This window comes from Tympanuchus pallidicinctus, unplaced genomic scaffold (assembly GCF_026119805.1).
Source record: "Tympanuchus pallidicinctus isolate F22 unplaced genomic scaffold, pur_lepc_1.0 scaffold3, whole genome shotgun sequence".
NCBI lineage: Eukaryota > Metazoa > Chordata > Aves > Galliformes > Phasianidae > Tympanuchus > Tympanuchus pallidicinctus.
The window spans coordinates 79501550-79522791 of NW_026294747.1; the positions used below are offsets into that span (position 1 = coordinate 79501550).

At 40.3% G+C, this 21242-nt stretch overlaps 2 protein-coding genes across 17 annotated transcripts in view; both read left to right on the forward strand.

Moving 5' to 3' along the window:
* The first annotated feature begins 203 nt into the window (after positions 1 to 203).
* On the forward strand, positions 204 to 15402 carry DBF4 (DBF4 zinc finger). 7 transcript variants are annotated; one of them, XM_052694603.1, is made up of 13 exons: positions 442 to 696; positions 1216 to 1639; positions 3132 to 3310; positions 5417 to 5611; positions 6423 to 6473; positions 7048 to 7117; positions 7265 to 7341; positions 7738 to 7768; positions 8005 to 8047; positions 9460 to 9591; positions 11994 to 12108; positions 13290 to 13414; positions 14170 to 15402. In XM_052694603.1, the coding sequence occupies exons 2-13, from the start codon at positions 1537 to 1539 to the stop codon at positions 15227 to 15229; spliced, it is 2181 nt and encodes a 726-aa protein (XP_052550563.1). In that variant the 5' UTR covers positions 442 to 696; positions 1216 to 1536; the 3' UTR covers positions 15230 to 15402. The 7 variants fall into 7 exon arrangements, with proteins under 7 accessions (XP_052550568.1, XP_052550563.1, XP_052550564.1 ...); XM_052694604.1 differs by having other exon boundaries at positions 3135 to 3310; XM_052694607.1 differs by lacking the exon at positions 442 to 696 and adding an exon at positions 2578 to 2661 and having other exon boundaries at positions 1530 to 1639.
* A 5709-nt stretch (positions 15403 to 21111) lies between these two features.
* ADAM22 (ADAM metallopeptidase domain 22) overlaps positions 21112 to 21242 on the forward strand; it is a 128933-nt gene continuing 128802 nt past the window's right edge. For all 10 annotated transcript variants that reach the window (XR_008209090.1, XR_008209091.1, XM_052693613.1 and 7 more), the window contains exon 1: positions 21112 to 21185. Coding sequence is in view for 8 of the 10 variants with exons in the window: in XM_052693613.1 (XP_052549573.1) it covers positions 21128 to 21185 (58 nt within the window). In the remaining 2 variants the exon portion in view is untranslated. The remainder of the gene's footprint in view (positions 21186 to 21242) is intronic.

Below are 21242 nucleotides of genomic sequence, written 5' to 3' on the forward strand. Positions count from 1 at the left end.
AAAGTGGAGGGAGTCAAATGGATGGGGCTGGGCTCTTTCTAGTGGTGCCCAGTGTCAGGACAATGGCAATGGGCCGGGTGATCTACAGAAGTCCCTTCCAACCCTTACGACTCCGTGATTCTGTGAATGCTTTGCTACGTTCCCCGAATTTAAAACGAAAGACGAGGCAACTGAGCAACCAGGACTCACCCCCCAGAACCCGCCATACTGACGTCTCCCTCCACACCTTGAGGACCCTGCGGGGCTGAGGCGCTCCCCCTGCCGCCACCACGCCCTCAGCACCGCGCGGAGAGCCGCAGCGCGTCTTCCCGTGTGAGGACGGCACTGAGGTGAGGCGGTACCCCTACGCAAGCTTCCCGCCCTCACGCGGCCTCTTTTCCCCTCCCGCCACTCCGCGCTCCCCTCACCCCGCCTGGCGGCGCCTTCCCGCCCTCCCTCCTGCCGGGGCGGGGCTCGCGCGCGGCGGACCGTTGGTAGCGCGCGGGCCGGGGCGGAAGCCCGTGGGCCGCGGAGCGCCGAGGCTCGGCCCCGTCCTGCCGGGAGACGAAGGGAGGGGGCGGCGGGGGCCGGCGGCTGAGGGAAGCGTAACGGCGGTGCCGCGCCCGCGTGTCTCCCGGCGGGAGGAGAGGAGGATGTGAGGCCGCGGGAAGATGAAACCCGGCGCCGCGGAGGTCACCGACAAAGGAACGCGTCCCCGTAAGTGGCGGGGCCGGGGCTGCTGCCGGCGGGTGGGCCTGCGGCCGGCTTCGTTATTACGGCAGGGTAGCGCGCCGGCACTCCCTCCCGGCGATTTTGCCCTTTCGCTTCGCCCGGCGTCGGGAATCGATCGTTGAAAGCCGAATTGAAGAGGGACGCGAACCGGCTGCCGTCAGGCCCTGCCCCACGCGGCCCCTCCACGGCCAGCGCCGTGCCGCCATCCGCGGCTGCGAGGGGCGGGCGGCTGAGCGGGGAGCGCTGCTGGCGCGGTGCTGCTAACGAACTGTTGCTGACTGCGGGCCTTGAGTTACGCCTAGCGAGTTCCGTGCGCGTTTTTCAGTGGTGGCCGCAGTAATTTTTGAGGTGCCCTGTGTGCCGGCTGTAACGCGGTGTTTGATTCCTTCAGAATTTCTCTTGCCCGTCTGCTCATTTGTGGCTTCATCCTTTTCAGCTTCCAAACGAGTTACGTTGTCTAAAGCCTACACGTTTCCTATTTGTCTGCTTCTCCTGCTTTCTCAGGTTCTACCGAATTAACTGCTCTTTTTGCTTTGCTTCTATGTGTTCATAACCACTGCTGGGAGAATATAGCGGCAGTGGTGGCTTTGCTCCCCCCTGTTAAGGCAGTTTCAGCGAAGGAGTGAATGGGTGGCAGAGGGACTGTTTTGACTCTAGAAGATGCCTGCTCAGTTCCTGCGTCAGCCCTCTGTCCTTTCTGAGCTTCTCCAAAGGATAATAACCAGGAGCTGACCCGCAGTCACTGAGGAGACAAGCGGTTTAAAATCACCAATATGCCAGGCTTGGATGATTGAGCCTCCATCATAGGTTGTAATCCATCCTGGAATGGATGCAAGTAGGAATGGTTGCTCACACTTGAGTGCGCTTAGGATTCCACGAAGTGTACCTCCTCTTCAGAATTCCATGCCTCTATTGATTGTGTCCTCTGGTACATACAGTATCACTTTCTTTTTATTTTCTACCTAACTGCTGGTTTGGGGTTTGTGCTCCATAGTTCTTGTACCAGAATAAACTATTCAGCCATTATCTCTGCTCTTTTTCATTTTATTTATCGCATTTCCCCTAAATCACTTATTTTGCCCACTGACCACCTATCTGTGAGATAAGTCCACATGCTTTCGATCATCTTTTTTTACACTTTTTTTTCTTTCTTGGTTGTAGAGTACACGCTCCTCATGCAGATTTTTTCCTCTTAAAGCTGCACATGTTATTTAAGTGTGGGGATTCATTAATTTATATAGTGGTATAATAAAATTGCCCAATTAATTTTCTGTGTGTGGTTTTTTTTTTTTTTTTTTTTTTTTTTTAATTTTTACATTTTCTGGTAGATTTTTTGTTTTTACTTTTTTTTTTTGGTTGATAGTGTACATATGATGTTTTTCTTCTGAAATGAGACTTAACTCTTACCTAGACTGATCTATTTTAATTCTTTAAATTTCCTTATTTAAATGTCTATTCTGACAGACTTAAGTGGATGGTTTGGAGTTGATCATCAGGTTTTTAATTCCAGTACCTGAAGGGGCCTACTGGAAAGCTGCAGTGATTCTTTGTAAGGGCAGGTAGCGACAGAACAAGGGAAAATGGCTTTAAACATGACGAGGGTAGATATCAAGACTAGATATCAAGAAAAAATTCTTTACTGTGAGGGTGGTGAGACACTGGCATGGATTGCTCAGCAAGGCTGCGGATGCCACTTCCCCGGAGGCATTCAAGGCCAGGCTGGATGGGGCTGTGAGCAACCTGGTGTAGAGGGAAGTGTTCCTGCCTATAGCAGGGGGTTGGAACTGGATGATCTTAAAGGTCCCTTCCAACTCAAGCCACTCTGTGATTCATTCTATGATTCAATTGCTGTGTGTTGTCTTGTAGTTTAAGAGAAAAATTCACTAGGACAGAAAGAGTGGTTGTAACTACAGTGATTCTGGAACTTTAAGCAAACTTCCTGAGTCTCAGGTGGGTGCTGAAAAATGAGATGAATAGTACAATCTTCCTCTCCTATTTTTTTCTGTTTCATGGGCTTTTGCCTTGTTTTTGTTCAGTTGCTTCTATATGAATCCCCTTTTTTCTTAGATGCAAAAGTGAGAGGCCAGTCTTTTTCCTTTAAAATAGTGCTTTTGTGATAATCAGGGACTGTACCAGTAGTGTATGTACTGTGCTGTGGAGATGGAAAATGGTTAACAAAGTGGAGGAGAAAACTGATGGTGTTGTATGGCAACTGAAATAAAAAAAATCCATCTTAGGACATGATATTAAAAAAACCCAACAAAAAACAAACTTTTAAGGGCTCTTTGTTATTTATGTCTTGTTTTTGACATGTTTAACGTGTAGGTCTTTATTAAATGTCTTATATTACGTGGAAGTTTGCCTTCTTTCATTTTAAAAAGAGAACCCACATTTCATACAGTATAATTCTTTTTTGGCAGCAGATGAAATGCAAGCAAAAACAGAAAAGATAAAATCTTCTCTGAAAAGCGTGAAAAAAGAAGTAGGAAAACCAGAGAAACTGAAATATAAACCACTCACTGGAAAAGTGTTTTACCTCGATATTCCATCAAATGTGATCTCTGAAAAAATAGGGAAGGATCTTAAAGAACTGGGAGGGGTAAGTTAACGTTCAAATGAAACTGAAAGAAAATCTGCATCTGGAATGGCTGTTCTGTGTACTGTGCTACTGCGTTTTAATGTTACATTTATTTTAGATGTGAAGGAGTTTTATTTTTTAATGTTACTTTAATGTTTAGTATAGATAATCAGCTTATCAAGAAGTTTTCGTGGGGTTTTTGTTTGTTTTTAGTGGAAGTTGTTTTGCTATCTGTAGCAGAAGTTTTTATCATAGAGATTTGTTTTCAGCTGATGTTTCATTTACTTGGATTTTTATCCATGTGCCATAAGAATGATGAACCCGAAAGAGGTTAGAGGAAGTGTTCTGCATGTGTTTATGGAAAGTCGCATATTCTTTTAGCTTGGTGTGGGTTATTTGTTAAGATTGTCTTTTACTTGAATGATTTGATAGTTTGTATGCATTTAATCGAATCATATATATAATAATTTCCCAAATTTTCTAATACATTTTATGTTTAGAGGCTACTTAAGGCTACTTATAAGGCTACTTACGTTTAGAGGCTAGAAGTATAATGGGAGAGTGGTTTGATTTATTTATTTATTTATTTATTTTTTCCCTCAAGTACAGGCTGAGGCTTATAAAGGCTGAGCTGGAACATTATCACCTAGCAGAGGGAGGAGATATGCACCCCTCTTGGCATTCAGGGCAGGTTGTGGACAAAGACCTGAAGAAAGAGCTTTTGTGTGGTTGGTGGGCCTGAGAGGATGTAGAGAGGAACAAAAAGTTTTGAGAGATTGCAGCAGAACATCAACTCCTCAATATCGTGGTTGAAATGTGAGCTAAATAGAGGAGCAGAGTTAGGATACAGGACCAAAGTGGCATGAGATGAGGTGTCAAAAACAAACAAAACCCAACAACCCCACATTGACTTCTTGATGGTTTTCTTTTTCTTTTCTTTTTTATCTTTAAAGGCATTTCTTCTTTAAAAGGTACCCTGGAGCTCTTTAAACAAAAAGCTTTGGTAGCTAATTCCACTTACATTCTGGATTTTTAACTTAATGTTTTGAAGTACTCATCCTTCTACAATGAGCAAACAGCTGTGAAAGCCACGTTTTTAAGAGCAATACCTCAGCCCATTCTGGTGGCATTATCACAAGAATGGCTGATAAGGCTTGGGTGTGGTGAGGAGCAGCAGCAGGAAATTGAAATGCTCTGTAATGTCAGCAGTCAGCTGAGAGGATCAGCTCTAGCGCTGGATCAGGCTGCCTGGAGAGGTGCTGGGGTTTCCTCTTGAAGATGCTCAAAGCCAGCAAGAAAATTTTGGTGGTTAAAGTTGTGTACTACTTTCATAGTCAGGTTTTTACACTTTCAGCCTTATTGTTTGACCTCAGTAAGGCATTTCAGTAAATGCTTTCTGCACAGAGTATGCTAATGAAGATTGTTTGCATTGAAATCATAAATTCTGATGGGGGAAATACAGCATTTTCATACTCACTAAAACAAAATGTATTACTCTGTTCAAGCTTCTATGTTTCTGAGAGGCGTTATGAACTCTGTAGGTGTGAAATGGGGTAACCATTGTTTCACAATAGTTTCATTTTTCTGTGGGTTCTGAAATTCATTGTTTTATCTCCTTGCAAACTGTGAATTATGTTTGCTTATGCATCTGTGAGCTCAGTTTAGCTGAACACTTCATAACTTCTGTTAAGTTACATAAAATGTGGTTTCCTTTGAATTATTCTGTAATTTCTCAGTACACTGAGTTCTGTTTGGAAAGTATTACAGATCAATACGTCAAGAAATGGTAATAATCAAAACCAATTAAAAAAAAAACTTCATTTTAGGTTAGAAAATCAGAAGTGAAACTGTAAAGCTTTTGACTGGTAAGATCTTACTGCAGTTCAGTTGTCATCGTTATATATATATATATATATATATATATGTATATGTGTGTATATATATATATGTATATATGTATATATATATATATATATGTATTTTTAAATATCTTCCTGATGATTCTGTTTTCTGAGTGTAAAAGTAGATTTGTTTAGAAGTTTTGTCTCTTCAGTGCACACAAAGCAAGAAGGGAATTACTAATCTATTGTCCTGAAGTAACAGTTTGCTTTATTTCTTTTTATTTAGCGAGTGGAGAGTTTTCTTAGCAAAGATATCAGCTATCTGGTGTCCAGTAAAAAGGAGGCAAAATTTGCACCAACTCTCAGTCAGATTTCTCCAGTTCCTAGCCCAGAATCTGTATGTAATGGAGGGAATGGCACATCTCATCCCAGCAACCGAAAAGATCGACAGGATGGAAGTTCATTTAAGGCAGCAGATGCAGTAAGTTTCTCTAATAATAATGCTGCAAAACAACTACAACCTGGGAGATGCACTATCAGAATTTTTCTCCTGTCTTGTTTCCTCATGTTGTTAATGCAAGTACCCCCAGAAGTAGTCTTTGGTAGTTCAATGAAATAATTACAGTTGAACATTGCCTATCAGGTTTTTGGTTTTTTTTAATTCTTAGGTGATTGTATTAATTTCAGCAGTTTGTTTCTGCAGATTTACCTGAAGTCTGTTCCATTGGCAGGTTTAGTATTCTCACTATCCTGACTTGATACTTTAGAAACTTAGGTGTGGGGCGGTTCATGTGTTGGTCTTCATTGCACTGGGTGGCTGAGGTCACTTCTTGACAATAACCTGGATAGCTGAAGGCATGTTCATTACAAATGTACAGAATATAGTACAAAAGGAGCTCCTGATGGTAGAAAAGGCAGAGATAATTATGGCTGAGGCTGTAGTTACATTCATGGCTGGTAGCTAAATTTAGCACATGTTCAATGGATGAAACCTCATCTTTTGGTGTATCCCACAGGCTGCTCATTCACACCATCTTTCTTGATGCAGCACTTGACATTGCTTCAGCCATTCAATGAACCTGCTTTGGATGAAAACTAATTTTCTTTTTTCCCCTCATAATGTATGAACCCCAAAACCACCTTGTGTGGAAAATGCAAATTCATGAAAAATAACTATAAAATAAACAAAAGGAGACTATTGAAGACTTTTGATAGTAACAATAATTTGCCTTACCTTCTACTTTCTGAAACAAAATCTAACTTGCTATGAATGTATTTCTGTTCTAATATAGGTACGTTTGAGCAGAGGAAAATCCTTAGCTGAAAAAGCAATCAGAGAGCAGGTAAGCTGGGTAATCCATACATTTATACTTCTGAGGAATTTTGATCCTGAAGTTCTGGAAAACAAGCACTAGTAAGAATGATGGTGGTCTGAGACAGAGGTGTCTCATGGGGCGTTCAGGCAGAAATTGGGGATTGTTCTAAGCAAAGCACGTGTCAGATTGTGTTTTCTGGATACTTCCTGAAGAACTGAAAGTCTTATGGTCTTATAATCAGTATTATATTTTATCGAGATTGTAATTGTAGCTGGCATTTGAAAAGTGCTTGTGAAGTTGACGTGAATGTACAAATTCATTGTCTTCAAATAGTAGATACTATAACATGCGACAGAGAATTGCTTTTGGCTTTGTGAGACGTTAACTGCAATCCTTTGATAGCCAAGTGTTGTGATGTGGAGATGGAGAAGTCAATTGAGGATAGCTGTAATATTTCGGCAGGAAGTACATAAACAGTCTGCAGTTGGATCTCAGCTTTTGTAAGATAGCTCTTATTATAAGATGTAATAAATATAAATATACTACATTTTATTTGATCTGCAGCTCAAAATGAGAATTTCTTTTTCTTTTTTTTAAACAGGAATTAATCCCCTCTGGTAGCATGCTGTCCAATGCTTTGAGCTGGGGAGTGAAAGTACTTCATATTGATGGTAAATATCTTTGTTTGGTGAAGCATAACTTGAACTAATAACACTGATTTCTTTAAACTTTTTGGAGTTCAAAATATTAAAAATGATAACTTAAAACAAACAAAGATAAATTCAGCTGAAATATAAATATAACTTTCTCTTTGCCAGATGTTAAGCATTATATTGAACAAAAGAAGAAAGATCTCTACCTAATCAAAAGCACAGGCAGTTCTTTTAAAGATGCGGTAAGTGGGTTTTTGCCATTTGTGAAAGTTAATTTGATTAAATGAAAAAAGGTAGGCATATTAAATATGGCCTACAGTGGTGCATACAGATTTTATTTTAATCAAATCTTACTCCTGTTCTGTTTTTCACTGACTAGTATGTTTTATGAATTAATTTTAAGACCGTAGCCTCAGTGACATCATTTGTTTTTGCAGTCTATAAATAAAAGCTGCTTTAGGAAACAGGACTGTATTTATTTCCTGGTGAGCTTGTTTTCTACATAATTTATCACAACTGTGTATCACAAGTTATGATTGTCATAGGGAGACTCTCATGACTTAAAATCAAGTCTTAAGATAAAATGTGAAATAAAATTCCTGTGAATATTATACTTTTCCTCCTTTATTTTCCAACAGGGAAAACAAGTTACCACTCAAAAGTCAAAAAGTGAGTACTTGAATATGTGTAGAGGTTTTGCTGAACTTTCTGAGTGCTTATAAATAGATAAGTATAAAACTGTCTTCTAACTTGTAAGCCTGAGAAAGTTTCCTGAAACTCAGGAGTTTGTAAAGCATGTACATAATGAGTTGTAAAATAATGCCTGTCTGTCCAAGAACTTGAAAACTTGCTAAATGAAGCATAGTATTTCTCTTTTAATTTCCTTTTTTTCCTCCTGTGAGCAGGTAGGCTGAAAAACCCATTTGTGAAGGTGGAAGATAGAAGTCGGTGAGTGTTCTGTGTGCTTTCAATGTAGTTCTCAAACTGAGAAATTCAGAAACATGTTGTACGTCCTGATGGGCTTGCTGACTTTAAAGCCAGACGGTTCCATCTCTGTGTGGTCTGGATAGGTATCAGTGTTTAGTCTTTGGATGAAGTGAAGGAGGAATTAGGATGGTGGGGAGTGTTTGGGATGGGTAGTAGTGATGAAAAGTTAATGTGTAGCAATTTGTAGGTCACGAGAGGGGGATTAGGAGAGATTTGGTTTATTTTGTTCTTTGAGCCGAATGAATGAAAAGGAGGAAGCCTTGAAACTTTAAACTTTGACATCTTGCCTGTTTTTTCTTAGATTCAGTTCATGTAGCCCAAAAGACTAATAAAGCTTTCTATATTAAATATTAGTAGTCCTAACTCTTAACGTTTGTCTTGGGAGACAGTAAGAAAAGTCATTATACCATGGAACATTCCTTGAAATCAGGCTGAATTTACAGTTCAGTGATTTATTACTTAAAAAACAAACAAAAACAAAAAAGTAACAACTGTTAATCTAATTTCACTACTGTTGTAGCATAAGATCTGATGCTTCCAGACTTGACAATTTTTGTATTTTTCTGAGCTTGTAACTGATAGGATCTGGTTGTGTAACTCCTCAATGAGGAAAGAGGTTGTCAGAAGTTGGGAGAAAAATGAATTAAAACAACATGAGTGGGAATTTTGAATCTAGTCTTACTAGTGAGCTGGTAAGAGTAGGTGTGATAGATATGAGAGTAGTGGGCAGAGTAGGACAAATGCATTTTCAAGCACAAAATATACGTGCTTGAACGTGTGAATTTTATATTGGACTCTGAACACTGCAGCTAAATGATTATGTGAATTTTGTCATAACCTTTTTCAAACACTTTTAATACATGCAAGTGCTGGTGTGCTTGCTAGTTCTGTTATCTTTCTATGTATGTTTCTGTGCAGGAAAACTACTTCCATGAAAACTTAATGTTCAGTTTTAACATATTTTCAATGATAAATTGGAAGCCTTTCAAAAAGAGAGAATTGATAAAATGAAAAAAAAAAAAAAAAAATTTGAGGTAGGAACTGCTATTTCTCAGGAGCACTGATCTACTTGCATCCAAATTGTTAATTGTATTGATTGTGCAGATCTGCTCAACCTCCTGCACTACAGCCAACGTCGCTATGCAGTGTGCTTGACAGCTCTGAAAACTCAAGGCAGACTCTTTATTTTGAGGTGGTATTGAGGAAAGAAGGAATTACTTTCCCTAGGTTATTTATCTGCTTAGCATTTTTTCTGTACATTACATGTGGAAGAGAAGCTTGTTTGCAAAGACCTTTTAACCTATTTATAGTTTGTAATGTAAACTGTTTGGTTGTTCTGATGCTTCTAATGCACCTGTTTTATCTTAATGCAGCTCCTACCGACCATTTTATCTGCAGTTACCGAGTTTTCCAGCTCTTAACTACTGTGTTCCAAAACCTTGTAGTCCATTTGAGGTCGATAAGAAGCATCCTTCTGGTCCAAAACAAACTCAGTCTAAGCAAAGGTTTGTTGATTACTCATTGTTGAGGTATATACAGAGGAGAGAGAGATCCTCTAAAATAATTGTAAAGTAATGATTTTCTAAAAAGAATTATTTTGCTTTTCATTTCTGTGATACTTAATACTAATTTCCGCATCTTGACTGTTGCATTTGCTACGCTGTAACTGCTGCTGTCTGTCTTTCTGTACCCTCTTTGTCCTATCTTTAGTCCTTTTTTTGGACACACGGATGCATACATCCAAAAATGCAGCGCTCTCCTATCATTGTGGGTCAGCATAAGATATTTTTTTCCTTTCTACCACTGGTTTCTTCTTTGTCCACGTCTTGGATTCCATCCAGTAAGTATTTTATAGGCAGTAAATTTCTTAAGGCTTCCCGTGATGTTTGTCAGTAAAAAGCTGAAAAGAAGGCAGTTAATTGTTATAAGTGATATTCAGTTATAGTTCAAAATCATCATTGCTAAGGAGCATATCTGCCTTATATGCACAATTAGATTTATAGAAATTAGACATTGCAAATGTTGCTTCATTGCTTCAGAGATGAAAAATGGATACTTACTGCAGTTAGTTTAGCTTTCAGCAAGTGTTTATGTGATATGGGTTGACATTCAGGCTCTGAGTGCTCCAGTTGATGTTAGAACATTTGATAAATCAACTTTATGATTTGAAACAACTTTCAAATGTTGATTTTTGTTTTACTGAGGGAATTTGGTGTCCTTAACTTCTTTTTTCTAGCATGTGTGGAGACTATAAATGTTTGACTTTGAGAACTGATTCATAGCAGAAACTAAAATATTTAGATGAGAGGCAGCTTTGATTTACTTGAAACTTTCTGTGCCTGGTAACTTTTGCTGCTGTTCTGTCCTTTGGATCTAAAACTTATTTAGGTTTGACACTTGTGTTCTCTATGAATAGGTTCTGTGTTGTCTGTATTTTGTCCAGTCTAAGCTATTATTAGACTTCTGGAGCTTTTCAGGTGATGTTACAATGATAAATGAGCATAGCAACATAGTAGTGCAGTAACCTTTGCAATAAGGAGGGTATTTCTGATGCTGTCTCTTCAAAGGGGCCTTAGGATAGCCTGTTCTCTTTAAACCACTTTCTAAAATGAAGATTACAATGGTCTTTTCATGTGTATATATTAAAACTAATGCCTTGTATTTCTTAAACTTCAGGAATTGGGCTCAAGGTAATATTTCTCATTAATCTTTCAATCTGGCACATGCCAGAGATGTTTAGGTGGAGTTTTATTTATTTCATAGCCAGCAGGTGAAGGTGGTGACTGTCATTTTTTTTTTTTTTTTTTTTTTTTAAGAAGGAAAAGGTGAGAATGCCTGCTTGTTTTATCTTTATCTGAAAGAGTAGGATGTTGAAGATGATGTCAATTTCACTTGCTTTACATGCAGAAGCATTGCAATCATTCACACTTCAGATAATAAATTCTGTCTCTTTTATCTTGTGGCTTGCAAGCCTTAGTGGCTCTTAGTGATTTTACATTTCTAAGGGAAGAGGTGAAAAGGCTACTGCAGTATTAAAAGTGGACTCTGGAATCTGAACAAATGCTTGATTGGTCTTTATATAAAACATCTATGCAGATTCTTGGTGGAATCTGACGGTATGACTCTTTGTCTAGGCAGGGAGGTGGCACTATTCTCTAGAAGTAAAATGAAAGTAGGAGCTGATGATTTTGCTTTACTGTAGGGTAGCTTAGTAGTGAATGGCAACAAGCAGTAGCTCTGTCCAGATGAGGACTCTGAAGGTCATGGAACAGATATTGAAAACCTCTTTGTGGTTTAATCTTCTGGAAGAACTTATGGTTCATTTCCTTGTATTTCAAGGTACATTTCTTGTACCTTGAAAAAGAAGAGGAATCGTACTTGATCAACATGTTCAAAAGCTGCATGTAACCAATAAATAGGACAATTCTTTACCTTTTATCAAAGAATGAAAGGTCATTTATTATACCATATTTTTTCTGCATCAAAAATATTGACAGAAGATGAAATGCTAGAAGACTTTTTTTTCCCCTAGTTTTGATTTTATCAGCTATGCAAAGAAATTTCAACAAATCCTTTGATTTGACAAAGGAGATTTGTTTTATAAGTTCAGCATTGCTTAATCTGAGTCAATGATAGTAGGAAATCTTACGAATCTGAATGTTTTGTTCTCACGTATAGTTCCATTGGGTATGCCTGTTTTGTTGCAGTCATTTATTTATTGATTTTTGAGTGCATTAATTTCTATTCTACTTTTCCTAAGCATTTACTAGGGTGGTTTAAGTAGTCTGAGAAGAAATGAAGATGTTCTCTTAAATGATGTGAATGAAAATGAACATTTTATAGGAGGCATGTATAGAACTCACCTCGTATGCAACAGTCATTAATTTTATTTTGTTTCTGCTAACAGAAAAGATATAAACAGTGACAAGGACTGCAGAACTCCTGTTCAGCTTCATCAGAAGGACAAAAAAAGGAGAGGATATTGTGAATGCTGTGGGAAGAAATATGAAGATCTACAAACTGTATGTGTGAAATATGAAATGCATTGTTTTCAAGCAGTCTTAAAACAGAATTGGCAATGATTTCTATTTGCTGTTTTAATTCTTTTTTTTTTTTTTTTTAATTGTCTGAGTGTATTTTCTAAATAGCAGCAATTTTTTTTCTTTGTCTATTTCAATTCTTTGCTTCTGGGTATGGTGGCTGAAAGCATTAATGGCTCTAGTCTCAGGGGCGCTGACTGTAAGATCACCTATTTAATGAACAAAGGGAATATGTTCAATGTAGTTTTTCTGGATATTAGCAAGGCTGCTTATGCTATTCTTCATAATATTTTTGAATGTTTTGTCCAATTATGAGACAAACAAGTATGCATTACACTGGGTGAAGGGCAGGCTCAAAGAATTGTAGTGAATGGGACAGCAGCTGGCTGGCAGGTGAGGTGCTGGTTGGCAGTTGGCTCTGTGCACCAGCTGTGTGCTCCAGCAGCAGGGAGAGTAAACTGCACTTTGGGATGCGAAAAACACTGCATAGCCAGATGCCAACAGAAGTGATTATTCTCATATATCTAATACTAATGCGGCTTCACCTGGAAAACTTTGTGCAGTTCCCCACAGTTTAAAAAGGCTATTAACACCCAAAGAGGAGCAACAAAGCTGGTTAAAAGAGCTAGATGCAATGAGGAGGATGCTAAGTTTGTGAAGCTTGGAGAAAAGGAGGTTGAGGAATGAATGACCTTATTACTGCCTTCAGCTTCCTGGAGATGAGAGGTAGAGAAAAGGCAAGCACCTCTCTCCCTGGTATCTAGTGATAGAATGTGTAGCAGTGGCTCAAAGGTGTCATGGGGAGTGTTCAGAGTTGACATTAGGGAAAAAAAAAAACAACAACAACAACATTATTTATTTAGTTTTTTAACCAAAAGTGCAATTGGGCACTTGAACAGGCTTCTCAGGGAGGTAGTTGATGCCTTGTGTCTGTCTGTGATTAAGTGGCGTTTGAATAATGCTCTTAATGATATTCTTTACCTTTGGGTTAGCCTTGGTGTAGTCTGACAGTTGGACTCAATGATCTTTGCAAGTCCCTTCAAAATGGAACTATTCTATTCTAGCAACAATAAATTATCAATATGTACTTACTGCTCCATATTGGTTTGTATATTCATATTTGTAGCATTACTTTTATTTCATGATTACCTTTTTAATTCCAGCATCTTGAAAGTGAACAGCACCAGAAATTTGCACAAAGCACACAGTATCAAGTTGTTGATGATATAATCTCCAAGTTTGTTTATGAGTTTGTTGAATATAGGGATGATGAAAAAAACATGAAAAGGTAAGTTGCATGTCCTTAATTTTCAAACATCTGTGAGTTAAGACATTAAATATGAAGATACTTCAGTTATGAAATTCTGAACCTAATATGGAACAAGTTCATGTTTTTGAGTCTGATAATCGTCACTGGAACTTGCAGTAGTTCCAGAAATAAAAAGGAAGAAATGGTACATATGGTATTGCAGGAATATGAGGCTAAAGAGACTTTCCAGGAGTTGTTCCATCTATCTGTAGCCTTCAGAAATGCAAGTTGTCAACTATTCTAAAATATAGCTGATGGAAGGACAGCAGTGTCTGGATGTCTTGCTCTAAAAGCTTTTTGATGTTCTTAGTAGCCTAAGATAAACAAGTAATAACCTCCTGGGTCAGTCTTTAACAAGGAGATCCAGATTTGTCTATGATCTATAATATTATCTTGAGGGGAAGAAAAACATAATTGTGCTAAGCTTGTGTCTATATGCAATAGAATATTCACAGGTATTTGTCATTGCATCATATTCATTAACTTTTGTTCTCAGTAGCGTTGTGGTTGAGACTTACTGAAATGCTGGACTTCTTACCTGTATTCATGAGCTGTAGAAATCAACAGTAAAATACAAAGTACTACGTTCCAGCAGAAATAATGTTTCTACCCTTACTTTCCTTTGAAAAAATTGCTTTGTCAGTTTAGTTGCTTTTCTAGATGTTTGCATAATGAATTATGTTACTTTCTTTCAACGGTTTGATTGTTAATCATCCTGAACAATTTAATTGTAGGATAAAATGTAGTACAGGATACTTTTCTCCTATTATTGGAAAGATAACACGACCAGATGAGCTGAAAGAACGGCTGAAAAAGCAACGCGTTTCATTGAGAACTTACTCGTGGAAAGATACTACAATGCAGGCACTCAAACTGGATCGTCAGCCTGCAGAAATACAACCAAATTCCATGTTGGTGCCTCCCCCTATTTCTGCATCTCTGTGTTCAATTCTTTACTGTCATCTGTCTCAACCTCCAGAAGTAAAAAGTAAATTCAGAAATAATGGTGGAAACACAAGAACTAATTGCTTCTGTGCCACAAAGCTAGGACAGTCTGTGATGTCGCCAAATTTCATACAACCACTTCCTCAGAAAGATGGTAAATCATACATGGAGAACTTGTGTCAAGATTATGAGCCATTCAGTAAAGAAGTACTTGAACCAGAAGTAAATAAAAAGAATTTACAGCGTTTTCAAGAAGGTGTGTGTACTTTATGTTCTCATGCTCAAGTTACAGATCTTAGTGAAAAGGACAAAAACTTAGCACAGCCTAAACGAAAATTGAATCCTGCAGTAGTTCTACCCGCAAAATGTTTGAAAAAAATGGATGCCAGTCCTACATTTGTCGAGAAACATCGTGATTTATGTGATAATCATCAACAGATGCAGCACAATGTAGTTCTGGAGGCTGAGGTATCCGAGTCTGCTATAAACAAAGAACTTAATGAATTGGCTGCCAACGCTGCACACTGCTCACCATCTGGAAAGCTGCACAGGAAAGTAAAGCTTTGCTTAGGAAGAAATAGAAGAGAAAACCGGAAGCAGAATATAGAGTTATGTGTGAAGTATGCAGATGGACTGTCTGTCCCCAGAGAGCAAAGGGATTGCAGCTCACCTGTGCAGGCCCTACTGGAATTGTTTCAGACAAGTGAAATAAAGTCTGAATTTAGAGGTTTTTCAGTTTACACTGATCATGAAGATTCGACTGGCACAGAAGATGTATGGGAAGGGCAGAACACAAATGCTGTTAGTTTATTTTCTTCTTCATCCTCTTCCCCGTTTATTGGATTTTAATGCTGCTTTATTTAATACAGTGTTTTTCAAATAAATTTGCAGGTTTAAGATTTTATTCATGGAAATATTCTTTTGTTATGTACAGATGAATTAATTTTCAAGGTTTTTTAATGCAAAAACTTCTATATGTGTATATGTGAATAAAACTTGCTAAGAGTTTTCTTTTTCTTAAAGCTGCTGCTTTATTACAGCTAGTAAAGGTGACCACAGGATTTTAGGTGACCACGGGTTTTTTGCTGGCCAAAATCAGTGAGCATTATGTAGCTGCTTTTGGATGGTGTATTTTCTAAAATCATTGACTGGGCACACTGAACACAGTACATTCTAACTAACCACATTATAAATTATTGGATGGTTCACTGTAAATAAGACAGTCCGTTGCTTGTGGGCCTCTCATGATTTGTGGAGGTTTGTTTGTTTCTCATATTCCTTCTGTTACTACTTTACAAGGGAATGCAAAAAAAAAAAAAAAAAAAAAAAGTGAGGGGGGGAAGTCACTTGCTTTTCAAAAATCTCTTCTGTTGTTTTAGGTAGGGAGTTTATGCAGTCACAAAGAAATAACATCAAGAAAGCATGCACTGAGTTCTTCAGCTGCTCTGCCATAATTTATTTTTAGATAAAAACTAGATGTAGTGTGTATTTCAGCCAATGAGAAGCAGTAGATGTATGACTTTAAAAAAAAAAAAAAAAAAGAAAAAAAAAAAAGCAATAACAACCTCAAAACAAGCCAATAGGTTGCTGAACAGCTTGGGCCCTTGGTTTGATTTTGCTTTCTGAGTAGGCAGCCTATCTGACTAGCCTGGTTGGAGGCAGAATGAAGGACATGAGTGGGAGCTGGAAGGGCTTTTTTAATACTCTGAATCTTTACCAAACCTGATCTCTTTCAGCAGTTCCATGTTTGTAAATCAGTGCAAGGCACGAGTATTGAATTCAAGTAGGGGTAATTGTGAAACTTCATTAATAAATGTAGGTACCTCATGGTGTTACAAGCTAAGAGCTAAACTAGCAGAAATTACTCATTTTTTGCATGTAAGTGTAAACAAATAGTTTGTCTCCTACCCATTTAACACTGTCACTCTGTTAGTGTTCTTATGATTAAACTGTGTTCTATGGTTGTTTACAGTAGTTTGCCCTTTGGTAGGTGATGTTTGCAATGAGGGGTGGGTAAAGATTCTTGGTGTATAGGGAGGAGTGCAATTGGGTGTAGTTTCCCATGTGTTTGTCTTTCCAAGTATTCTCCTCCCAAATTTAAAAGTATTAATACCGTTTGAAAGAACTGAAAAGGGGCAGCTAGGTATTAGGATGTTTATTTGTCTCTGACTTCCGAGTCTGTAGAAAAACATGTATTTACAGGATGTGTGGCAGGGATTCTGAGAAGTGTCAAACTGCCACAAGTACAGTTAAGTTGCTAGAATATAGGTATAGCATTAGAAATGCACTTTATCTGGAAGTAAATATTTGTAGTAATTGCACATATAACAATGGTTTGAATTCCTTCTTAATAGCTAAACAAATTTCTAATGATTTCATTTTTGGATTATCTGTTGTGCTTGTCAGTGAATCTGATAGGCTGCTATTGTAGCTTTTATATTCCATGTGAAAACAACTGTCAGTATTCTAATTGCTTCTCTTCTTTTTGTGATGATTACAGAAACTCGATGCAATATTCCCATGCTGTCTGCAGTGTACACCTACGTGCAGAGTACACATCTTTACTGTTGCAAAGAAGTGAAAGCTTTATCATTCAGGTGGAATAGTTGCTGCTTCATTTTAAAGTCTGACTGATGTAAACCCCCTGAATTTTTACATTAGAAAAGTGCTCTTGCTTAAGTGGTGGCCTTGTGGCCCAGTGACCTTCACTGTTTTGTCTTCATTGCACTATTTTAGCAGAGGTTGTTAGGGTAATCTTTGATGTGCTAAAATAGAAGGTGTGTACACTTGCAGAGTTACTAAAAGCCCATGCATACAATGTACTGGTTTCAGCATAAGGGCACGTTGTAACTGATCTGCTCATATCTACTTTTTCACTTCGTTACTGTAGGAGAGAGAAAAATCTTTAATTGAAGACTTAAAATAGAAACAGTAGCTGCAGATGGCAAACTTAGCTAAAAATTAACATGAAAAGAAATACAAGTGATGACAGTTCTAGAAATAAGGCACTGCAAGAGGTACATTGTTTTACTTTGGTTGTGTGTACACGAGGTCTGGTTTGGTGTCTGCAGTGGATGCGCACTGCCTATGACTTTTCTCCCTGCTATGCATTTATTTGGAACAGAAATATTTCTCTTCTGGTAAATTGTGTGGCTGAGAGGACAGTTCCCAAGGGCCTGGATTGCATCTGTGTGTGCTTGTATATGCATGTGCATATAGTTAATGATGTAGGGATTAACGACTAAAACCATACACCTGTGTAGCATTCTGCAGTAATTTTTGAGTTTCGTACTCCCAGGCAAGCCCTTAGAAGGCCATGTCCTTAAAAGATGCTCAGAAACATGCTGTAATGATTCTGTTTCTTCCTCATTTTCTTGGTATTAAATTTGTTGTTCTTTCTGTTCAAAATGACCACACATTTTTCTTCAGTAATATTTTAACATCTTAAACGAGATGTGGGGCTTTCTGCCTGGCCTAACAGTTGATGAAGCATCTTGCTGCTCTTGACCATGCATGACAAAGTCATCTCCCCCACGTTCTTGCTGTTCTTTGGCTGTGCTGATGAAACTTGTGGCTACAGTGCAGCAGAATTTGCAGAAGAAGGCCTTACCTGAAGGCCATTCTTTTGCAAGTCCGCATTCCATCTTGTTACTCCTTGAAGATCCTGCTGCTACCTATAGAAGAAAAGTAACATCTCTTGCTTGACGAAACTGCAGAGTGCTTGGAACAAAGTGACAGCCAAGTGTCTGGTAAACTGGTCTTCATTTTCTAGACTTTAAGTTGCAAACCATGCTGCTGGGAAAATGGAAAGCACCAGCTTACTTTCCTTACTTCACCTGAGTGTCAGTTTGTTGTGCTCCTGTCTGCTCACTATTCTGAGCAATCCTGACTGTCATATCTGCCACTGTCTTTGGGCCTCCCAGTGTCCTCACTGGGAGTGGCTGGTTAAAGCATGCGCTAGATTTCAGTTGCAGTCTCTTAATTTCAGAAGACAAAAGTTGTCTGTGGGAGGAGGAATGTTAAACTTTTCATAGCATTATGCAGCTGTAATGTTCTCTAGTTGGAGTCCATGTTGTTTTTCCATCATGTCTACTTGTGTGCTGTTGGATAATGCTCCATTGTGTATTCCTCAAAGCCAGAAATTTAGATTTTATCAGAATTCTAAAAATACAAAGCAATTTCTGTAGGGTTTTTTGTATCTTAAATTGCTGAGAGTACTTTGGAAGTTACTGTAGTTTCCTCAAAACTTTAGGCAGTTTAAGTCATGATTGCAAAGTCATTAATTCTTACTGCAGTCATTTATAGCAAAGCTTAAGCATTACTACTGGGAGGTAATTTTCAAAAACAGACCAAATAAATTACAAACTTGGTGTCAGCAGGGCTGTTTAGTCATGTATCATTCTTATTTGCTGCGGTAATAACACTTAGATGTTTAATTTAATTATTCTATGGCATAGAATTAATTATGGCTCACAGACAGTCTTTGGATTATCTATGGCAAACCAGAAGCTGAATTTCTACTCATAAATCACTTTCTTGGTTTTTTTCCCCCGTGATCCTTTGAAATATTGGTGCACATTTTTCAAGCCTCATTCTTCAGCTGTGGTTTAAAGTCTCATCGAACGTGCTCCTTATGTTTGGCAAGTGGGGAAGACATTGCAATATAGGGTTGAGCTATTACTGCTCGTTTTAAAACGTTGACCTGAGTTTTCACTGCCATAGAATTCTACGGAGTGTTCACTGACAAGGCAGTGACAGCTGGAAAGTTGGCTTTCATTTGCAGATGGCCGCTTCTGTGCTGAGAGGACAAGTGTAGGCAATCCAGCCTGAGCTTGCAGTGTGAAGGTAGCCGTGCAAGCTGTGCAAGCCCAGGGAGATCCCAGTGTGAAAAGAAGAGGTATTCAGCAGTGTTCTCTACCTGATTTCCCAATTCCCAGGGAGTTACTGTAAAAAGATCAATAAACAATGGTTTTTACCCAGAGAAGCTGTGGGTGCCCCGTCCCTGGGAGGTGTTCAAGGCTGCATTGGATGGGGCCATGGCAGCCTCATCTGATCTCATCTGATCTGATCTGATCTCATCTGGTCACCAGCCCAGGGCAGGGGGTTGGGACTGCGTGGGCTTTTAACTCAAGCCCAGCCTGGCCAAAGCTCCCCGGGCACTGTTGGTGTAGCAAGGGCTGGTGCTGCCCTGAGCACCCCCTGTATGTATTTGCAGTGGTTCTCTGCACAAAGGTAGTATCAAGATAAAAATGATGTATGTGATGTGGCAATCCAAGAACGGAATCTGACTGCTCCATGGATCTGTGTGCCTGCATTCAGGGGAGACCTTATTGCTCTGTACACTGACCTTAAGGAGGTTGTAGTGAGGTGGGGGTTGGCCACTTCTACCAGGTAACAGTTAGGACAAGAGGTAGCAGCCTTAAGTTATGATGGGAGGTTCAGGTTGGATATCAAGAAGAAATCATTCTCAGAAAGAGTGGAACAGGATGCCCAGAGAGGTGGTGGAGTCACTGTTCCTAGAGGTGTTTAGGGAAAGTGTAGACGTGCTTATGAACACAGGCAGTATTGGTGGTAGGTGGACAGTTGGGCTAGATGATCTTAGAAGTTTTCTTCTGACCTTAATGATTCTGTGATTCTATGCATGCTGCATGTGTGATACATACCCCATGTTGTGAGTCCTCACAAAGCTACCACCTAGGGGGCTGTTGTATAGGTACCGGTGGGGACTGTTTTGATCTTACAAGCAACTAGAGGGTGGTTGGCTGCAGCCCCAGATGTAAGGATTTGTAACTTCTGAAAAAAAAGATGAAAACACTGTCTTATAACACTGCTTTTTATCTCTATAAATAGCTCTTGATTTCTTGTCCCACCTTACCCTCAGTCCTCTAGGTGCCTTGCAGGATTAATGTGTGCTGTTTGGACAGTAAGGACCCAGAATTGAGGTGACGCTGTCTTTCTTGCACAGTCCAGATGCAATTAAAATGCCCTGAAAATGCTTTGCTCCCATCTTCAGTTTGGCGGGCCCTTGCTTTATCTGCTTGTTTATAGGGGGAAAACACAGAGAAGGTGGATTTCTTTCTTCCACGCGGTAATTGCTTCCTTTAGCACGAGGAGCTGTGGCAGTAAGCAGCCGGGCCCGGGATGCTGACGTTCTGCGGGTGCCTCAGCGCTGCGCGGGCCGAGAGCCGAGGGAGGAGCGGGTGCGGCGGGGGTGCGGAACGCTGCACTGCGCTGGGGCGCGGGAGAGCGAGGTGCGAATTTTCCCTGCTCTGAAATCCTGTTAAACTCTGACGGGCGAGGGAACGGGAATTTAAAAAGGGAGGAAAAAAGGTCATGCAGAGGGAGAAAGGTTTGCTCTGGAAAGGTGCAACTGCGGGCTGAGCCTGGCTGGAGGCAGCGGCCGATGAGGGAGAGAGGAGGCGCGGGACGAGGAGCGGCGGGCGCGTGACGCAGGGGGGCTTCCACTGCCGGCCCCGGGCGGGGGCTCCCGGTCGCGGAGCTCCCCTCGCGCGCTCTGCCGCCGCCGCCTACATTTCCCAGTACTTCCCTCTGCCGAGCGGGCTGCGGGAGCCGCGCCGGCTGTCGCCATCCTCGCGGGGGGCTCGGCGCGGAGCGGGGCGGAGCTCGGCAGCTCCGGCCCCGCGGCAGCCGCGGCCCCGCAGCCTCCACCCCCCCGCCCGCTCCGGTGCAGGCGCGGAGCCGGCGGCGCAGGGCGGCGGCAGACGCGGCGCGGAGCGGGGCAGCGCCATGCGGGCTGCCGCCTGCCTCCTCTCGCTGGCGCTCTGCGCCCTGCCCGCCGCCTCAGGTGAGCGCCGGGGCCGGGGGGATGCGGGCCGAGGGCTGCCGCGGAGCTCCCGCGGCG

Bases quoted from the DNA above. Each gene is read 5' to 3' on its own strand.
- DBF4 (XM_052694603.1), top strand. From the start codon at position 1,537: ATGGATGCAAGTAGGAATGGTTGCTCACACTTGAGTGCGCTTAGGATT. The intron at 1,640-3,131 runs GTACATACAGTA...CTTTTTTGGCAG, and splicing joins TCTATTGATTGTGTCCTCTG to CAGATGAAATGCAAGCAAAA. The intron at 8,048-9,459 runs GTGAGTGTTCTG...ATCTTAATGCAG, and splicing joins AAGGTGGAAGATAGAAGTCG to CTCCTACCGACCATTTTATC.